Raw genomic sequence first — 18212 nt, 5'->3', positions numbered from 1 at the left:
TAAAGATAGCATCGTCCCAACCAACCATGTGCGTCACTGCACTTTAAACCAGATGTGCAGCCTGGCATGGCAAGAAGGGTTTGGAATTGCCTAAAGCCACCTTCAGATTCTAGTTGCTCCATTTACTCGTGGCACTAGGCAAGTTATTGAACCTTTGTACTCTTCTATAGAATGAAGCCAGGGGTTGGAGGTTGTGTAGTTATTATTCTGACCTTGTAGTATTACTGGGAGAATTAAAGCACATGGTATATGTATAATAGAACAACTGGTATAGTGCTGACTCATAGGAGGGAGGCCATGAGATGGTAGCTGTGATGCGGGTGTGAGGGGTAGGCAGTAGCAAGGAAAGGCATCGAAGATGGTAACTTGAGATTTGAGCTGGACCTTGAACAGAAGGTTCATTGTGAGAAGGTCAGTAGGAGGGGTGGAGCCCAACAGAAGCAAAGAAGAGGGAGGTCAGTGTCTATATAGATGTATCAGTCATAGCAAAAGTGAAGGAAATGAGTAAATGTAAGGCAAATCTCTTGGATGCTTCATGTCTTTGCATTCAGAGACTCAGCTTAAAACCTGTCTTTTGCATGTACCTGGCAGATACCCAACTGGGCACTGCTATGTGTCCCCTTGGTCATAGAAACTCCCCTCTGCTACAGTGCTCATAACTTTTTTCTAAAGACATCTTGGTGTTTGTGGAAGGGATCTGGAAGGAAAGAGAAAAGTGTAATCTTTGTGTCCCTGAATGTTGGATTTCTTTTGAGCACAGTAGAGTACGACAAGTACTATGTCTCTGGTCAGTTTCTATTCATGTATTTTTTTCAGCTTTTCCTGGTGAAAGAATTTCAGTCATTTACGAAAGTAGACAACAATATGATTTTCCATTAATCCAATATCCAGCTTCAACCATTTCATATCAACTATGGGCAATCACAGTTCATCTATACTCCCATCTGTAATTTTAGGAGGTATCTAACATAACCACATTATCATGATCATATTCCAACAATAATTCTTTAATATACTTAGCCAAAGTTCAAATATCTAATTAAATGTCATAAATGATTTTTTTTTCTTGCAAGTTTTCTTTAAAAGAACCAGGTCATTTGTCCTGTTAAATTTCCCACAGTCTGAATTGCAGAAATCATCTCCTTGGTGTAGTTTAACAGGTTTCTCTATCCTCTGTATTTTCTGTAAATTGGTAGCTCGATTTAGAGATTTGATCAGATTCAGCTGTGTATTTTGTCTGTTTTGTTTTTCTATCAAGAAGCACATATAGGCTGGGGCACAGTGGCTCACGCCTGTAATCCTAGCACCCTTAGAGGCCGAAGCAGGAGGATTGCTTGAGGCCAGGAATTCAAGACCAGCCTGAGCAAGGGTGATACGCCATCTCTACCAAAAAAATAGAAAAATTAGCCAGGTGTGGTGGCACGGGCCTGTAGTCCCAGCTACTGTAGAGGCTGAGGCAGGAGGATCACTTGAGCCCAGGGATTTGAAGTTGCAGTGAGCTATGATGAGAGCCACTGCACTTGGGTGACAGAACAAGACTCTGTCTCAAAAAAAAAAAAGCAGCAGCAGCACATATGAGTGGTTTGTTGGTTTGGAGTTTTTAAAATTGGTTTGTGATGTTAGCCAACCCATTAATTCATTGGAAGCCATAAAAATGGTGACACTTTGATTCTGTAATTTTTTTTTCTTTATTTAAAAGCTGGAATACTTTTCTAAAAAGAAATGTACTTATCTTCTGTTTGGTTATCCAATATGGCAACAGTTTTAAGACTGGAATCCAGTCTACTATGGATGTGGGAAGAATAGCCACATCTTTCTAGACCATGCTTAACCCATCATGCATCTGAAATATTTTCTCAGATACCATATTGAAATCTGACAGTGCTTTTCAGAGATGTCATTGGGTTTCTCCAAGACCATCTTGCTAAGTGCAGAGGTTGAGGTCAGGGGATTGAATGGAGTAAACAGACTTCACAGGGCAGGTTTCTGAGTGTGTTTGGGCTGCTATAACAAAATACCACAGACTGGGTAGCTTCTAAACAAGTTTATTTCTCACTGTTCTGGAAGTCCAAGATCAAGGCACTGGCAGATACAGTGGAAGGGGTGAGGAATCTCTCTGGGGCTTCCTTTATAAGGGCTATAATGCCATTCGTGAGGGTTCTGCCTTTATGACCTAATCACCTCCCAAATGCCCTACATTGGGGAGCAGGTTTCAGCAGATGAATTTGAAGAAGACACAAACATTTAGACCATGGTGAGGTTGGAATGCAGGAAATGTTTTGCGAAGAACAGTGGAATTTTAAGTTCTAGTAACATCGTGTGCTGTTGTTTCTCTAGGTTTCAGTGGACCGGGTCTTAAAGACCCTGAAAGAAAATGCCAATAAAGCCAAAAGTTTACTTCTGACTACCATACCTCAGATAGGGTCCATGGAATGGTCAGAAACCCTCCATAACATGAAGGTAAGTGTCCTCAGCCATCTACAAGAAGATACTTCCATAGATCCTCAGCTGCCACTTTCTCTTATTTGCATTTTACCCTTGGTCTATGTCCTCGTGTATTTTATGGTAGCTTGTATGTTTTCAGCAAGTTTTCATGCCATCTACTACCATACCCAACCACTTGTGAAATTGACTAGTTATATTTTCCGGCTGATAATGCAAGAACATTGGAAGCAGAGGTAGAGAGAGTTTTATTATCTGGTGTACCAGGTTCTTCACATTGTCCTGCTCTGTAGTGTATCCCTCAGTCTTACATCAGAAGATTGATAATGGTTTCTATGTGTATGGCTTATTGTTGACAAAGCTATTTTTTTCTTCGGCAGATCCATGCAAAGTGGTAGCAGGCCTTTAAAGCCAAAACTCTGGCATAGCAATACCAAAATGGTGCCAGGGATTATCTGCTTAAGGTTAATGTTGCATCAAACTAAGACAGTAATTAATAGTAAATATGGGATCAGATGGATTGCAGATTAGTTTTCCAACTCTAGTATTAACTCCCAGGATATAATTTAAACTAACTGCTAAGCTCAGAGGTGCATAATTTTTATTTAGACATTTTGTGACTCTTTCACTTAACCACATGGATGTGAGGAGTTGCCTCAAATTGATCAGATATTGCATTCCCCTAGTATCCAAAGAGAAGCATATCTTGAGGTCTCCTAGAACACACCTATACTCTTGCTCTTAGGGCAGTAGTTGAGAGAGGATTTGAAAGGTTGATAGAATTTGGCCCTCCCTACCTGAATTACCACCAAGGAGATATGGAATGAGACAACCACAATTTTAATGTGATGAGAATAACTGCTGGCCATGGTGGAGCCATGATTTGCAATGCTTGCTGATTTATGTTGTATAAATGCTCCAGCATGGCCAATTTCAAGCTACCAACAACATGAAGCACTGATAAGATGGGAAGTGATAAACACACTCAAGCAGGCTACAGCACCCCACTGTCACTAAATTGTCTCTCAGCCTTTAGGACTGGCAAAGTCAGGAATGTTGGAATTCATAGTCTATCTTCCATACTAGGAAACATACCTGTTTGTTCCAAAACTGTATACTTGGGAGATAATGACAGCCCCTTTCCCCCATGAAGTATTTTATCATAATTAAAGTACAGGAAGCCCTTGCAATTATGCAGAAAAGGGAAACAAAAAATTCTGAGAATTGGGGAATGTCAGTTTAAACTAGAAACAGGTGGCCTTTTGGGTTTTATCGTAAAAGCAGTTACATTCAGCTTCATATAATGGATATAATACAGTGGGGCAGCACAGCTATAGCTTGTGTAACAGACACACGTGGGTTTGCTGGAACTATGACTCACACTTGTGCTCTTGCCGAGCCGATGTTAACACAAAAGATGTCATAAAGCAGTGGTCCCCAACCTTGTTGGCACCAGGGACTTGTTCTCATGGAAGACACTTTTTTGCATGGACTGAGGAGGGGGCAGATGGTTTCAGGATGATTCAAGCGCATTACATTTATTTTTTAATTTTTTTTTTTGAGACAGAGTCTTGCGCTGTTGCCCAGGCTAGAGTGAGTACCGTGGCGTCAGCCTAGCTCACAGCAACCTCACACTCCTGGGCTTAAGTGATCCTACTGCCTCAGCCTCCCGAGTAGCTGGGACTACAGGCATGTGCCGCCATGCCCAGCTAATTTATATATATTACATTATATATATATATTTTTAGTTGGCCAGATAATTTCTTTCTATTTTTTTTTAGTAGAGACGGGAGTCTTGAACTCCTGACATCGAGTGATCCACCCACCTCAGCCTCCCAGAGTGCTAGGATTACAGGTGTGAGCCACCGCACCCAGCCAAGCGCATTACATTTATTGTGCACTTTATTTCTATTATTCTTACATTGTAATATATGATGAAATAATTATACAACTCACCATAGGTTGGGAACTCCTGTCATAAAGGTTTATTTATTTATTTTTTAAAGGACTTCAGGAGGTTTATTTTTAGGTCTTCCAACCGACCCCACTTTGAATACAGTCTCTTGAGAACTTCAAGATAGTTTCTCAAGCAATAATGTATTGGTTTAGCTTCATTTTTAGTAAAAGTGCTTGGATGGTAGAAATCAGTGTTCTCCTTTCCTATCCTGAAGCTTCTAAAATTGTGGGTTGAAAGGGTATGTTTTCGAATGCATGCATTTTTATAGAGGCTTAGGGATGTGTACCTCTCATCTGATTTTCAAAGGGAGATATATGACCTAAAGAGAAAAAAATGAAAATTTGCTGCTCTAGACAAAATTAAGAATCGTGGCCTCCATTCTGTACCATTAAGGAACACCATACCAATAATCCCTTATTCTAGGGTAGTATTTTCAGTCCTCTAACCATTGAAATGTATATCATTTATTCACTCACTAATTCATTTCAGAAACACTTAGCGTGCATTATATATTAATGTCTGGTTTACAAAGATACTTAAAAGACTTGAAGATGATGATCCTGTTCTGTTTGGAGATAAGAGACACATTTTTTTTTTTTTTTACAGTAAGATAAGGATAAGGGATGGAGGTTGCATAAACAATAATCCTAGGTGGGTATTGGTATATAAATTGTGTCCTAGTGGATACAAAAGTAGATGTAAATCTGATTATCAGAACAAACCTGAGATCAGCATCTTTAACCTCATTTTACAGGAAAGCCAAATGAGGAACCAAGACTTTAGAATTGCACGTAAAATCCCACATTTGGTTAGTGAACATGCATATTATCTGGAGCGGTTATTTAAAATGTTAGTTTAAAGTGAATTCTCACTTTATATAATCAAAATTTGGTTTTTAACAGATACTCTAGTAACGAGTATACTCACCCACACGTGAGCATCACTGCCTACAGTTCTTTGTCATCTGTGCCCGCTTTCTTCCTTTCAGAATATGGCCCAGTTTTCTGTTTTATTACCAAGACATTAAAACAGCATGGCTGCACAGAAGAAAAGAAGACTTACTAACTCCAGTTGCTTTGAGAATTCTTGCTTAACTTGAAAAAAACATGCAGCTGTTACACCCTTGCCTGTGGAAGAACAGGTGATAAGACGAGAGACACTTCTAAAAGACTTGAACTGCTTCAGAACACGGAAGAAAAGCAAATGACCAGCAAACGTGTGGGGAGAAAATTTACATTTTAGGAAAAAACCCAAGAAGATACCATTTTTCTCCCCTTATTAAATTTGCAACAATAAAGGGTTATGGGTAATATCCAGTTTCCTGTGTTGCCAAGGAATATGAGGAAGAAATCGGACTTTGGTTATTTATTGATATGACTGTAAATCGGTACAATATTTCTGGAGGGCAGTGTGGTGAAATGCATCAAATAGCTTAAAAATACTTAGGTACAACTTATCAGATACAAAGGATTTTGTATAAAAAGGAATGGATAATGGTATTATAATAGCAAATATTTAAAATAATCTGAATACTCAACAATGGGAGGTGATTTTGATTATAATTAGATTGTGAATCAGCCAATTGAAAATCCTTTTCACATAATATTTCAATGTCCTAGAGAAATGGTTGCTCTATAATATGAAATGAAAAGGGATATGTAAGCATTTTACAGCAATGGTTTTGTTTTAAAATGCTGTGAAAATGTACAAAAGACTAGAAAGAAATATAATCTTACCATTGAGAACACTTTCTGGTATTGAAGTGAAATTTAAGGTGGTAATATTAAGGTGGCAAGTGTTGTTTAAGGGTGTTACATCTTTATTCTGTTAAAAAAAATTGATTTCTGTACAGTCAAAACAATACTTGGGTTTTGCAACAGCTTTCTGAGAAAAGTTAGGTGTTTAATACTGAAGTAGTCTAAAAGTTAAACTATTTAAAAGACATTATGCTGTAAGATATTTTAAAAATTAATGTTTGATTGCATTTATGCTTTTTATTAAGTTGATGAATTATTTTACATGAGTTGGTGATTTTTCTTAATAAGAAAATGGAAGAGTGCTTTTTTACACTCTGGTTTTTATTGTTAACTTTATAGGAACACTTTTTGTTAAGTTTTCTATCACAGGGAGATCTTTTTTCCCCTCAGAATTATTTTCTTCTCACTGTAGTCTGTTACAAGATACTTTAAGATCCGTGTATAAGAGCTTTTGTTTAAAGAATTTGTAAAGTCAATATGTTTGTGTCTATGAGATTGACTTCAAGATATTCAGCTGCTAATTGTAAACAATAAAATAAACTGTTACCTTCCAGTGTTAATCTTGAGCCATTTGGGTCACCTATGATATGACTCTTGGAAGCCCTGATGCATTCTGATTGCAACACTGGTTATCTGTTAGAGGTCCGTGGAGAATCTAGTGAACTTGAACCGAGGGTTCCCTAGCTCTGTAAGCTGTTTTCACTATAGTATGATATAGACAGTACCTCACTTTCTCTGGTTCTTAGTAGGTGTCTGAGAATATCAAAGCAAAAACGTGGGTATTTTTCTTGCTGTCTTCAGAAAGTACAATTCTCTCTACTTGCAGAAGGACTTTTCTTGGCCCAGAGCCTTTTCTAGCAACCTCATTTTCAGACTTCTCAAATGCATGGAATATACTCCTGTTTTCTTTGTTACTAGTCATTCACTCCTTATATAAAGCCAATATAATTTTCCTTATACTTTATGCTTGAAGATGTTGATCGCTTCCTGGAATGGTTCTCATTTCTATGATACTACACTTTTTTTTTTTTAAGCTACTAAATTAAGTGAACATCATGGTCAGTTTTGAGCATTTTTAAATTTCCCCAGCGGATGGTGGGCATAATAGGAAAGCTCTAGTTTAGTGACTTAGCCCCTTATTAGTTAATGAATTGCATCTTCTTAGAGAGGAGTCTTTGTTGGCATTATTATCTACTGTTGTGTTTGACATCGATTTTCATGGGTCTGAGAATGACAGCCTGAATCTTTTATATGCAGAGTGTTTAACCACAAAAATTGAAAAAGGCTGGAACAGCAGGGATACATGTGATTAACTAAAAATGTTTTGCAGATTAACCTAAAGTGCATCCTGGAATTGTGTGTAATAAGCAAAAGCTTGGTAATGGCTAAAATTCTCAGAGGCATGGGATTGTCTAAATAAACCAAGGTGCATCAATTCAAATAAATAATGTGCAGTTAAAAAGAACAAAGATATATCTTTATGCACCAGTATGGAACAATGTTTGTGATAAAAGTGGAAATGAGAAAAATATGTAAAGTAAAATAAATGTGCAGTTTGTATCTGTATGGCATATTTGTATTTTGTGTTCATGGAAAGTTTCTGGAAAGAAACTTAGTGATAACCTCTAAGGTGTGAACCAGGGACTTACTGTATACCTTTCTGTACTTGCCAAGCTTTTTCCTTAGGCATCTATTCCTTTAATTTGTACAATTTGAGGAGTGGAGACTAGAGGAGACCTGGCTTCACAGCAGTTCATGTAACATGAGGTTAAATATCTGAGTGGTGAATTAAATTAAATTCTGATAGGTTATGTTTGGAACACTATCCAGGTCTGGGCACAGTGTTTTCAGGGAAACACTGACCATTTAAAAACACCGATAGAAGGATGAGGGGTCTGGGAAAACCATGCCACATAAGTAACAGTTAAAGGAATTGAGTATATCTAACCATTTAAAAGAAAACCTTGAGTGAGAACTTCAGATAAAGGTCTGTCATTCAGTTATACATCTCCCTCAGTACTCAGTAAGCCTCCATAAAACAGGAACTTTGAAAACTTATCAGTGTAGGATCCTCTGTTCCTTGTACTTAGCACAAGTTCAACAAAGAATTGTGTAAATGAAAACCTGATCATATCTCTTTCCTACTTAAAACCCTTTATCAGCTCTCCCAAACACCTCTCCCACCTTTACTTTCAGCAGGTAAACTTAGTTCTTTCTTCACTGACAAAACAAGCATCAGCAGAGAATTTGCAAGGACCCCCCCCAACACACACACACACACACTCTTCCCCCCCCACCCCACAACTCTGTTTTCCCTCCTGTTACCATCTGTGACAGTGCTTATCAAGTTTGAGCCTGGAGGGCTTGTTAAAACAGATTACGGAGCCTCATCTGAGTTTCTGACTCACAAGGTCTGGAGAAGGGCCTGATAATTTGCATTTCCAACAAGTTCCAAGTGATGCTGCTGGTTTAGGAGGCACACGTCGGGAAATGCTAGCATAGATGTTTCTCCCCTATCATTCTCTTATGCACCAGGTCCCATACCTCTCACCTAATGAGGGACATCACTCTAGCAATTGCCCCTTTCATAATCAATTTTTCCCTTTGTTACTGTTACCATTTCTCTCAGCACACAAACATACTCTATTTCTCCCATTACAATTCTTGCCCCAAATTCTTTGTGCTGTCTCATTTCTTTGCCTTTCACTAGAATAAAACCGCTTGAGGAGTTATTTATTCTCACTGCCTCCAGTTCCTCTTCTCCAGTCTTTGTTTAGCCCACTCTGATTCAGATTTTGCCAACAACCCATTTTCCACACCACCAAAATTATTCTCAAAGTTACCTCTTTACTAAATTAATTTTCAGACTTCACCCTTTTTGTATCAGTTGCGTTTGATATACTTTTTTGGGGGGGAGACAGAGTGTTACTGTCCCCTGGGCAAGAGTGCCATGGCGTCAGCGTAGCTCACTGCAATCTCAAACTCCTGGGCTCAAGCGATCCTCCTGCCTCAGCCTCTGGAGTAGCTGGGACTACAGGTGCATGCTACCACGCCTAGCTAGTTTTTTCTATTTTTTTCTTTAGTGGAGACAGGGTTTCAACTCTTGCTCAAGCTGGAGCATTTCATACACTTGATTCTTCCCTCCCTCCTTGAGCAGCTTTCTTTACTTGGCTTCCAAGGAGCCTGCACCCTTGATTTTCCTTTTTTCTCAGTGTTTGCTGCTTCTCATTCTCCTTTGCTGGTTCCTGGTCCTCTCCCTGATCTTGCCTACCCCAGGACTCAGTCCTTGGACTTCATCTTCACTCCCTCCTTGGTTATCACTCCTCAACTTCCCACTAAACCACCTCTCCCATCTCAGTTGTTGGCAGTTCCATCCTTCCAGTTCCTAGGACCAAAAACTTGGAGTCATCCTTGACTCTCCTCTTCAAAACCCATATTCAGAGAAGTTATTCAGAATGTAGAGGCAGGAGTATTGTTTGAGCCCAGGAATTTGAGAACAGCCTGGGCAACATAGTGAGACCCCATCTCTTAAAAAATTCAACCCAGAAAATTTTTATTCCCTCTACCATCCAAATATATTGAGAACTGACTTTCTCACTGCTGCTGCTTCCACCCTGCTCTGAGCCACGCTCATCTCACCTGGATACTGTAGTAACCTCCTAACAGGTCTTCCTCCTTCCACTTTTGCTCCCTCCAGCAAGCAATCCAGGAGCCAGAATGACCTTTTTAAAACATGTCATTCTGCTTCTCAAAATGCTATTTCACTCATGTTAAAAGCCCGGATCCTCATGATAGGCTGTGAATCCCCATGTGATCTTCTGCACTTGCCCTCTCTCTCTGACCTCACTCGCCCTGCTGCAGCCTCACAGACGTTGCTTTTCCTGGAACTTGCCAGGCCCTCTCCTGCCCTTAACATTGGCACGTTTGGTTTGTGTTCTTTCTACCTTGAAAACTCTTCCCCCAGACAACCACGTGGCTCACTACAGCACCTCCTTCGAATCTTTGCTCAAAAATCGCCTTAGTGGGTCCACCCCAACCATCACATTTTAACAGATGGTGATGCTCCTCACTTCACACCTCCAGTGCTCCTGAGGACTTAAGAGTCAACCATTTTTCCCATAGCTCTTAAGTTCTCCCAACATACTTTAGTATTTGTATGTATTTGCTTATTGTGTGTTGACCCCCCACACACATACACATGCACTTCCCACTAAAATGTAAGCTGTGAGGACAGGAATCTTGTCATTCACTGATATCTCAAATGACCAGAATAGTGCCTGCCATGTAGTAAGGCTTTCAGCCAATACTATTTAGAATGTACAGCTTCCCAACCCTGCATGTTCTGGCATGTTCTGACTTCCACCTCTTTCTCACCTCCCACACCTCATTACATTCTAGACCAGTGCTGTCCAATAGAAATACAGTGTGAGCCAATATGTAATTTTAATTTTCTAGGAGCCACATTGACAAAGTAAAATGAAACCAGTAAAATTGTAATAATATATTTAACCTAATGTATTTAAAATATTATGGAAACATGTAATCAATATAAAAAATTATGAATTTTACTTTCCTTTTCAAATACTAAGTATTGGGAATAAGGTGTATATTTTACACCAACAGTACATCTCAATTCAGATGCTAAATGTAAATGAGAAATATTTGTATCAAAATTTTGTAAAACTTACTTTGAAAGAGTAGATTTGGTGGCCGGGCGCAGTGGCTCACGCGTGTAATCCTAGCACTCTGGGAGGCCAAGGTGGGCAGATTGTTTGAGCTCAGGAATTCGAGACCAGCCTGAGCAAGAGCGAGACCCCATCTCTACTAAAAATAGAAAGAAATTATATGGACAGCTAAATATATATTATATATATATATACACACACACATACACATATATATATATATATATATACACACATATATAAATTAGCCGGGCATGGTGGCACATGCCTGTAGTCCCAGCTACCTCAGGAGGCTGAGGCAGGAGGATCGCTTGAGCCCAGGAGTTTGAGGTTGCTGTGAGACTGATGCCACGGCACTCTAGCCCGGGAAAGAGTGAGACTCTGTCTCAAAAAAAAAAAAAAAAGTAGATTTGCATACTGAAGTTCCAGGTATATTGAAGTGGATATCTATTTTTAAATATAAGTTAATTAAAACTAAGATTATAAATTCATTTTCTCAGTTGCTACATTGAACACTTACAGCTATGTTTTAAGTGTTCAACAGCCATATGTGGCTAATGACTACTGGACAGCATGACTATGAGACCTCAGCCCCAAGCTTACTTCCTCGTGCCCTGGCCTTTTGCAACTTTTGTCCCTCCACCTGGAAGATTGTCCTGCTTCACCCTACCCGCCTTTGTCTGACTCACTGTCTGAGTTAGCTCTTTCTCTGAACTCCCCAAACACCCTGTTCTATTTATGTTACTTATAACACGGTATTATAATTGTCTGATTCATTGTTGGAACAGGGATTATATTTATTTTTTTCACTTTGGTGTTCCCAGGCTCGGCATAGTAACTCTCACATAAGTACTGTGTATGTATTTGTTAAATAAATGTGTAAATCTATGAAATTCCTTGCCTATTGAAATTTTAGCCTTCCTCCTATTTCCAGCTCAATCACTTCTACCTAGGAACCTTGTCAGACCAGCTCACAGTAAATATTCCCTTCTTTGTACTCTGAATCCACCTGGAGTCCACATTACTCACAAGCCGTTTGTTATACATGATTTTACTATGCACAGATTCTACCTCCCTAAGTAGATAACGAAAACTAGAAGAGCAGGGATTCTGGAAAAGAAAATGACTTACATATTGGGTGTTCAGTAAAAGTCAAATGATCTATTTACTGTACTGCCTGATTTGAGTTGCGTCTGGTGATGGCTTTTCCCCAAATAATCCAGTGAAACACTTTTTCCTGCTTTAACTATGATGTTAAAAAACATATGTTCTCAATCTTTTGATTGGATTTTAAACCCAATATTTTTTTTTAAAAGGAAAACACTTCCTGACTCAAAAAGAAACATTGAATTATGAAACTGCTACCAAAACCTGTGTAATGTAGAGAAGTATTAGTAACCTTTCTCTTTTACTAGCTTGAAGGATATAAGAGAGATGAGTGGGAACAATTACTGTAGACAGGCCATCATCCTAATGATAACCCCAGAGACAATGTGGGACCTGCCTCGTGGGTCGGTGTGAGCCCAGTGTCTGGCTCTAACAATTCAATTCATGACAAGGAATTTGATGTCCTGGCATGGCAGACACCAAAAGCCCACATCTTCCAAGGAGGGAAAGAATATGTTTACAAATACTACGTTGATGCCTTAATGCTACCAGAGCCCTCTTTCCATTTTTTCCTATTTTCTCAATTCATGCCTCCTTGTTACTTCAGCAGAGGTGGGGGTTAATCAGGATGTAATAGGATTGAAAAAGTACCTAGGATGGAGAGAATTAGGAATTCTGAGTATTCTGAATTGGAAAATATATATATGTGTATGTGTATATATATATTTTTTTGTTTTGGCAGTTGTTTATATCTTGCAGTTTTTCATCTTGTCATATAATTTGTTTTCTTTGAGACTGTAGGCATCTATAAATTGTGGACTGATTTAGATGCCACTCCCAAGGGCCTGGCACATGCCTTACATTTAATAAGCAGCTGCTATGGTCTGAATGTATCCTCCTAAAATTCATATATTGAAACCTAACCTCCAATGCAACAGTATCAAGAGGTGAAGACTTTGGAAGATGATTAAGTCATGAGAGTGCCTCCTTCATGAATGAGATTCACATCCTTATAAATGCGGCACGAGGGAGCTCTTTTGCCCCCTCTGCCATGTGAGGACACAGCTAGAAGGGGAGTGCCCTCTATGAAGCAGAGAGTGCACCCTCACCAGACACTGAATCTGTTAGTGCGTTGATCTCTTGGACTTCCAGCCTCCAGAACTGTTGTTTAATAAGTTACCCAGTCTAAGATATTTTGTTACAGCAGCCCAAATGGACTAAGATAGCAGCCAATAAAAAGTTATTTTACCTCAATCAGTAATTTAAAATGAACAACCCTGGAAATTGAACACCAATCATACAGGATCCTAAGGAAATAATTTTTGAAAAACTACAAACATCAAAATGCGTAAGTGTTTCAGAATTCAGCATGTAACTGAAGAAGGGACATGTGCCTGGTTTCATAATTATTTTGTTGCAGAGCACATTTTTTTCCAGAATAAAAACATTTGATGATTTCATTTAGGGAAGATTAACAGGAAATGGCTAGTGTTTTCAAACTATGTCCTCAGTTTTATACATGATTCAATCTTAAAAAGTCTTCACATTGGAATGTGATGATGTGTTCATTAGCTGCTCTCTTTTTGACCTCACTTTAGTTTACAAATTCCTTCCCTGTAAGAATCAAGATTACAAGGCCAAAGCAATAATAGGAAAGTCAACTTCAAATATATACAAAAATACAAAGAACAGTATAATGAACCCCTATATCCACCACCCAGCTTCAAGAATTATCTCATAGATAACCTATTTTGTCTATAATCCCACCTATTATCTTCCTCCCACATTAGTTTGAAGCATTTGTCATATATAATTTCATTGATGACTATTTCAATGCTACTTCTAAAGGATTAATATTTTTAAAATAGCCACAGTACCATTAGCACATGTTTAAGAAAGAAGAGAAATTCCTTAATGTCAGCAAATATTTAGTGAATATTCAAAAGTTCAAATGCCTAATAAATGTCATTTTTACATGTTGTTTTGGAATTAGGATCCAGTTAAAGTCTACACATTGCAATTGGTTAATATGTATTTTGTGTTTCTTTCATTCTAGAGGATTGCAATCTTGTCTTTCACTCTCTCTTTTCAAAATTCATTTTTTGAAGAAACACAGTTGTTTGTCCTGGAGAGTTTCAAACAGTCTAGGTTTTTCTAACCACATCTCAAAATGTGGCTTAAAATATTCTTCTGTATTTCCTCTAAGTTTATAAATTGAATCTAGACAAATTATTTTTTTCAAGGCTACTTCAGAGGTGATGTGTTGCTCCATAAGGAAGCACATAATGTCTCCTTTCTTTGATGTTAACAGCATTAACTTTCAATGCCTCTATCCATTTTAATATGGGCTACCAAAATAACTGATATTCTAATTCAAAGTTACCTCCATTTAAACACATGAAAAATAAAGTGAAAGTCTCTATATTTTAATTAAGATTAAAAACATCTAAATATACTCAGAGTGTTTTATAAAATTTAGCAGACATCCATGGCAAACAAGCTTAGTAAATGAGGGACCAAAATTCCTTAGAATTTAAGAATATATCATATATACACATACACTGTGAAATACGTATGTGATAAATGATTAAGAACAAAGCCATAGGAAGAGAAAACATAGCAAGACTCTATCCTGAATACTAGACAGATTTTTAAAAAGAACTAAATAGTACTGAAGGAAGTTTAAAATACAATCAAAATGAGAAACTCAAAAGAAAGTTAATCTGAACATTAGAGTTGAAGAGAAAATTGGTGAGCTGAAAAATGGACTAAAGAAATAACCTGGGATGAACAGAGAAGTAAAAAGATAGAAAATATGATAAGGAACTCAAAATATAGCAGAAGTTCCAACTTAAATTTTATTACAGGGAATACATGTCCCAAAAAGAAGGGAAAAAAGAAAATGGATGTGACTCTGACTTCCAGCATGACAGTGAAAGGAACCTCTGTGGATTTGCTTCCTGGCAAAACTAGTGAAAATTATTTAAAAGCATCCATTTAAAATCTCTGGAAATAGCTCAATGACATGCAGCAAGTTAAGAAACATTCAAAACCATTTACTAAAATTCTTTAAGAACAGTGAGAATCTGTGGTATTTGAACTGAAATCTGCTTCCTCCTTCCTCCCCCCAACTCAGCAAGATGGAAGCTTCACACCAGACTAGTGCAGCTAAGAACACAGGCTCCATCTCCCACAGCTCCCAGTTGGAGGATTATCCTCCCAGGAGGGACAGGATGTCAGTATTTCTCATCCTGCCTCCAACTATATATTGCTGAAGCTAAGTTACAGGCAAGTTCAAGTGAGACCAAGGGGCTCTTTTCTTCTGCCCAGCTCCCACTTTTGTGGGAAGGAGGCTCTTCTTTGGGTGTAGTGCCACTGAGAATACTGGAGCCCCAGCTGCCTTTGTCCAAGCTTGTAAGGCAGTGATTCCATGCTGCGATAGGCAAGCCAAGAGGAACTAAACATATTGTTCCCTTTCCTCTATCTCTTCTCCCCACTGAGCACTCAGCTCCTAAACTGGGAATGTCACTCAGAGTGAAGCACGCTATTGCCCCCACTCCCAGCTCCATAGCCATAGCTCAGAGATTTTGCCTGGAAGGAGATTAAAGCCATAAACCAGAGAGCTCTTAATCTTTCCCCAATGGAACTGACTTTATTTGCAACACAGTGTGGAGATGTTCAAGCCTAAAATTACTCCCAAAGACAGTAGTTTTATTGTTGAAAGTGATAAAACAGCTATCCAGCAATTAGAGGAGCTTAACAGCCAGGTATGGCCAGGGGGGAAAAATAGCCAAAGACAGCTCTGCCAAAACCACTGTTAAAAGCTGACTTCCCAGCAGAAACAAGGGAGGAAACAAGGGAGGCCAGAAAGCAGTGGGATAATTTGTTCCAAGTGCTTAAAGGAAGAAACTGCTAACCAAGAATCCTATATTCAGCAAATATATCTTTCAAAAATGAAAGAAAATTAAAGATATTCCCAGATAAACAGAGAATTTGTTACTAACAGACCCTCCTTACAAGAAATTCTAAAAGTTCTTCAGGTTGAAAGTAAGTGACCTAGATGATAATTTAATTAAAAAAAAACAAAGAACACTGATAATAGTCACTATGTAATTATAAAAGACAGTGTAGATGCATTTTTTCTCCATCTTTTAACCAATTTAAGAAGCAACTTATAAAACAAGATGTATATGATGTATTTTTGGTTCTATAACATATAGAAATGTGATCTATTTGCTGATAACAGCACAAAGGAGGTGGGTGGAATAAAGTTGTATTGAGCTAAGAAAACTATTTCAGACTGTAACTGGTATCCACAAGAATAACTAAAGAGAAACAGAAATGAAAAATAAAAAGGTTAATGTAACAAAAGCTATAAATAAATGTATACTTGTTCTTCTCTCAGCTAGTTTAAAATATATAAAATTATGTAAAGTAATAATTATAACAATGTATTTTGGGGGTTATAACATTTATATATTACTGTGTATAAGTATAATAACACAAAACAAGAGAAAGGAAATAGAGCTATATAAGAATAATGTTTCTAAATCTCACAAGAATTAAGTTATTAAATAATATAAACCTGAAGCTGATTCTGATAAGTTATGATGTATATAGTAATAAAGCAACCACTAAGGAAGTTACTAAAAATACATATAGTGAAAAATTATTAAAGAAATCAAAATGCTACTTAAATACTTATATACTGCAAAACAAGGAATAAAGGAGGAATAAAGGAATCAAAAAGGCATGAGACACATAGAAAACAAAGTAAAATGACAGACATAAATCCAACTATATCAGTAGTAACATTAAATGTGACCAGATTAAACAATTCAATCAAAAGGCATAGACAGGCTGGGCGTGGTGGCTCACACCTGTAATCCTAGCACTCTGGGAGGCCGAGGTGGGTGGATCGCTCAAGGTCAGGAGTTCGAGACCAGCCTGAGCAAGAGCGAGACCCCGTCTCTACTAAAAATAGAAAGAAATGATCTGGCCAACTAAAATATATATAGAAAAAATTAGCTGGGCATGGTGGCGCATGCCTGTAGTCCCAGCTACTCGGGAGGCTGAGGCAGTAGGATCGCTTAAGCCCGGGAGTTCGAGGTTGCTGTGAGCTAGCCTGATGCCATGGCACTCACTCTAGCCAGGGCAACAAAGCGAGATTCTGTCTCAAAAAAAAAAAAAAAAAAAAAAACAGCATAGAGTGGATTAAAAAAAGAAAACTGCAAGATGCCAACTATATGCTGTCTACAGGAGACACACTTTAGATTCAAAATACAAATTTAAAGTAAAGGGATATAAAAAATATATCATGCAAACAGCAACCACAAGAAAGAGTGGCTATACTAACACTGGGGGAAAAAAACATTACAAAATGTTGCTATATATAAAGAGAGACACATTATAATAAAAAAAAAAATCAGTCCATGAAGAAGATATAACAATTATAAACATATATGCACCTAATAAGAAGCCATGAAAATATATGAAGCAAAACTGAGAAAAATGAAGGGAAAAATACATAAGTCAACAATAGAGATTTTAATAACCCACTTTCAATAATGGATAGAACAACTAGCTAAAATACTCAAAAGGAAACAGAAGACCTTAACAACACTATAAACCAACTATACCTAACAGATATTTATAGAACATTTCATGGAATAAAAGCAGAATATAAATTCTTCTCAAGTATACATGGAACATTCTCTAGGATAGACCAGATAAAACAAAGTTCAATAAATTTAAAGTATGAAGGATAGAAATAAAAGATTAAAAGGATAGAAATAATATATGTTTTGCAATTACATGGAAAAAACTAGAAATCAGTAACAGAGGGAAAATTAGAAAATTCACAAATATGTATAAATTAAGCAGCACATTCTCAAATAACTGATAGGTCAAGGAAGAAATTGAAAGGGAAATTAGAAAATACCTTGTGATGTACAAAAATAAAGACACATACCAAAACTTATGGGATGCAGCAAAAGCAGTGTTCACAGAGAAATTTATATGTGCAAATATATACATCTGCAAATTTATACCTGTTAAGAAAGAGCTCAAGCCAATAACCTAAATTTTCACTTTAATATACTGGGAAAAAAGAGCAAAATAAACCCAAAGCAAGCAGAAAGAAGAAAGTAGTAGATTAGTGCAGAAATTAATGAAATAGAGAATATAAAAACAAAAGAGAAAAAAAAAAATCAATGAAACCAAAAGCTGTTTTTTTTTAAAAAAGATCAACAAAATTGACAAAAC

At 37.6% G+C, this 18212-nt stretch overlaps 1 protein-coding gene and 1 long non-coding RNA gene across 2 annotated transcripts in view; one reads left to right on the top strand and one right to left on the bottom strand.

The window, feature by feature from the left end:
* LOC123645634 (methylthioadenosine phosphorylase) overlaps positions 1-7721 on the top strand; it is a 42081-nt gene extending 34360 nt beyond the window's left edge. The window contains exons 7-8 of the mRNA XM_045562089.1: positions 2338-2460; positions 5388-7721. Coding sequence (XP_045418045.1) covers positions 2338-2460; positions 5388-5426 — 162 coding nt within the window. The 3' untranslated portion in view covers positions 5427-7721. The remainder of the gene's footprint in view (positions 1-2337; positions 2461-5387) is intronic.
* Positions 1-10939, bottom strand: part of LOC123645635 — a 38787-nt gene extending 27848 nt beyond the window's left edge. Inside the window, exons 1-2 of the long non-coding RNA XR_006737688.1 lie at positions 10845-10939; positions 5327-5436 (exon numbers count right to left, since the gene is read on the bottom strand). This is a non-coding gene — a long non-coding RNA (uncharacterized LOC123645635). The remainder of the gene's footprint in view (positions 1-5326; positions 5437-10844) is intronic.
* Positions 10940-18212: the final 7273 nt, after the last annotated feature.

This window comes from Lemur catta, chromosome 10 (assembly GCF_020740605.2).
Source record: "Lemur catta isolate mLemCat1 chromosome 10, mLemCat1.pri, whole genome shotgun sequence".
NCBI classification, from domain to species: domain Eukaryota; kingdom Metazoa; phylum Chordata; class Mammalia; order Primates; family Lemuridae; genus Lemur; species Lemur catta.
The sequence above is the reverse complement of the archived record's forward strand: the minus strand, read 5'-3'. Positions and strand labels throughout refer to the sequence as shown.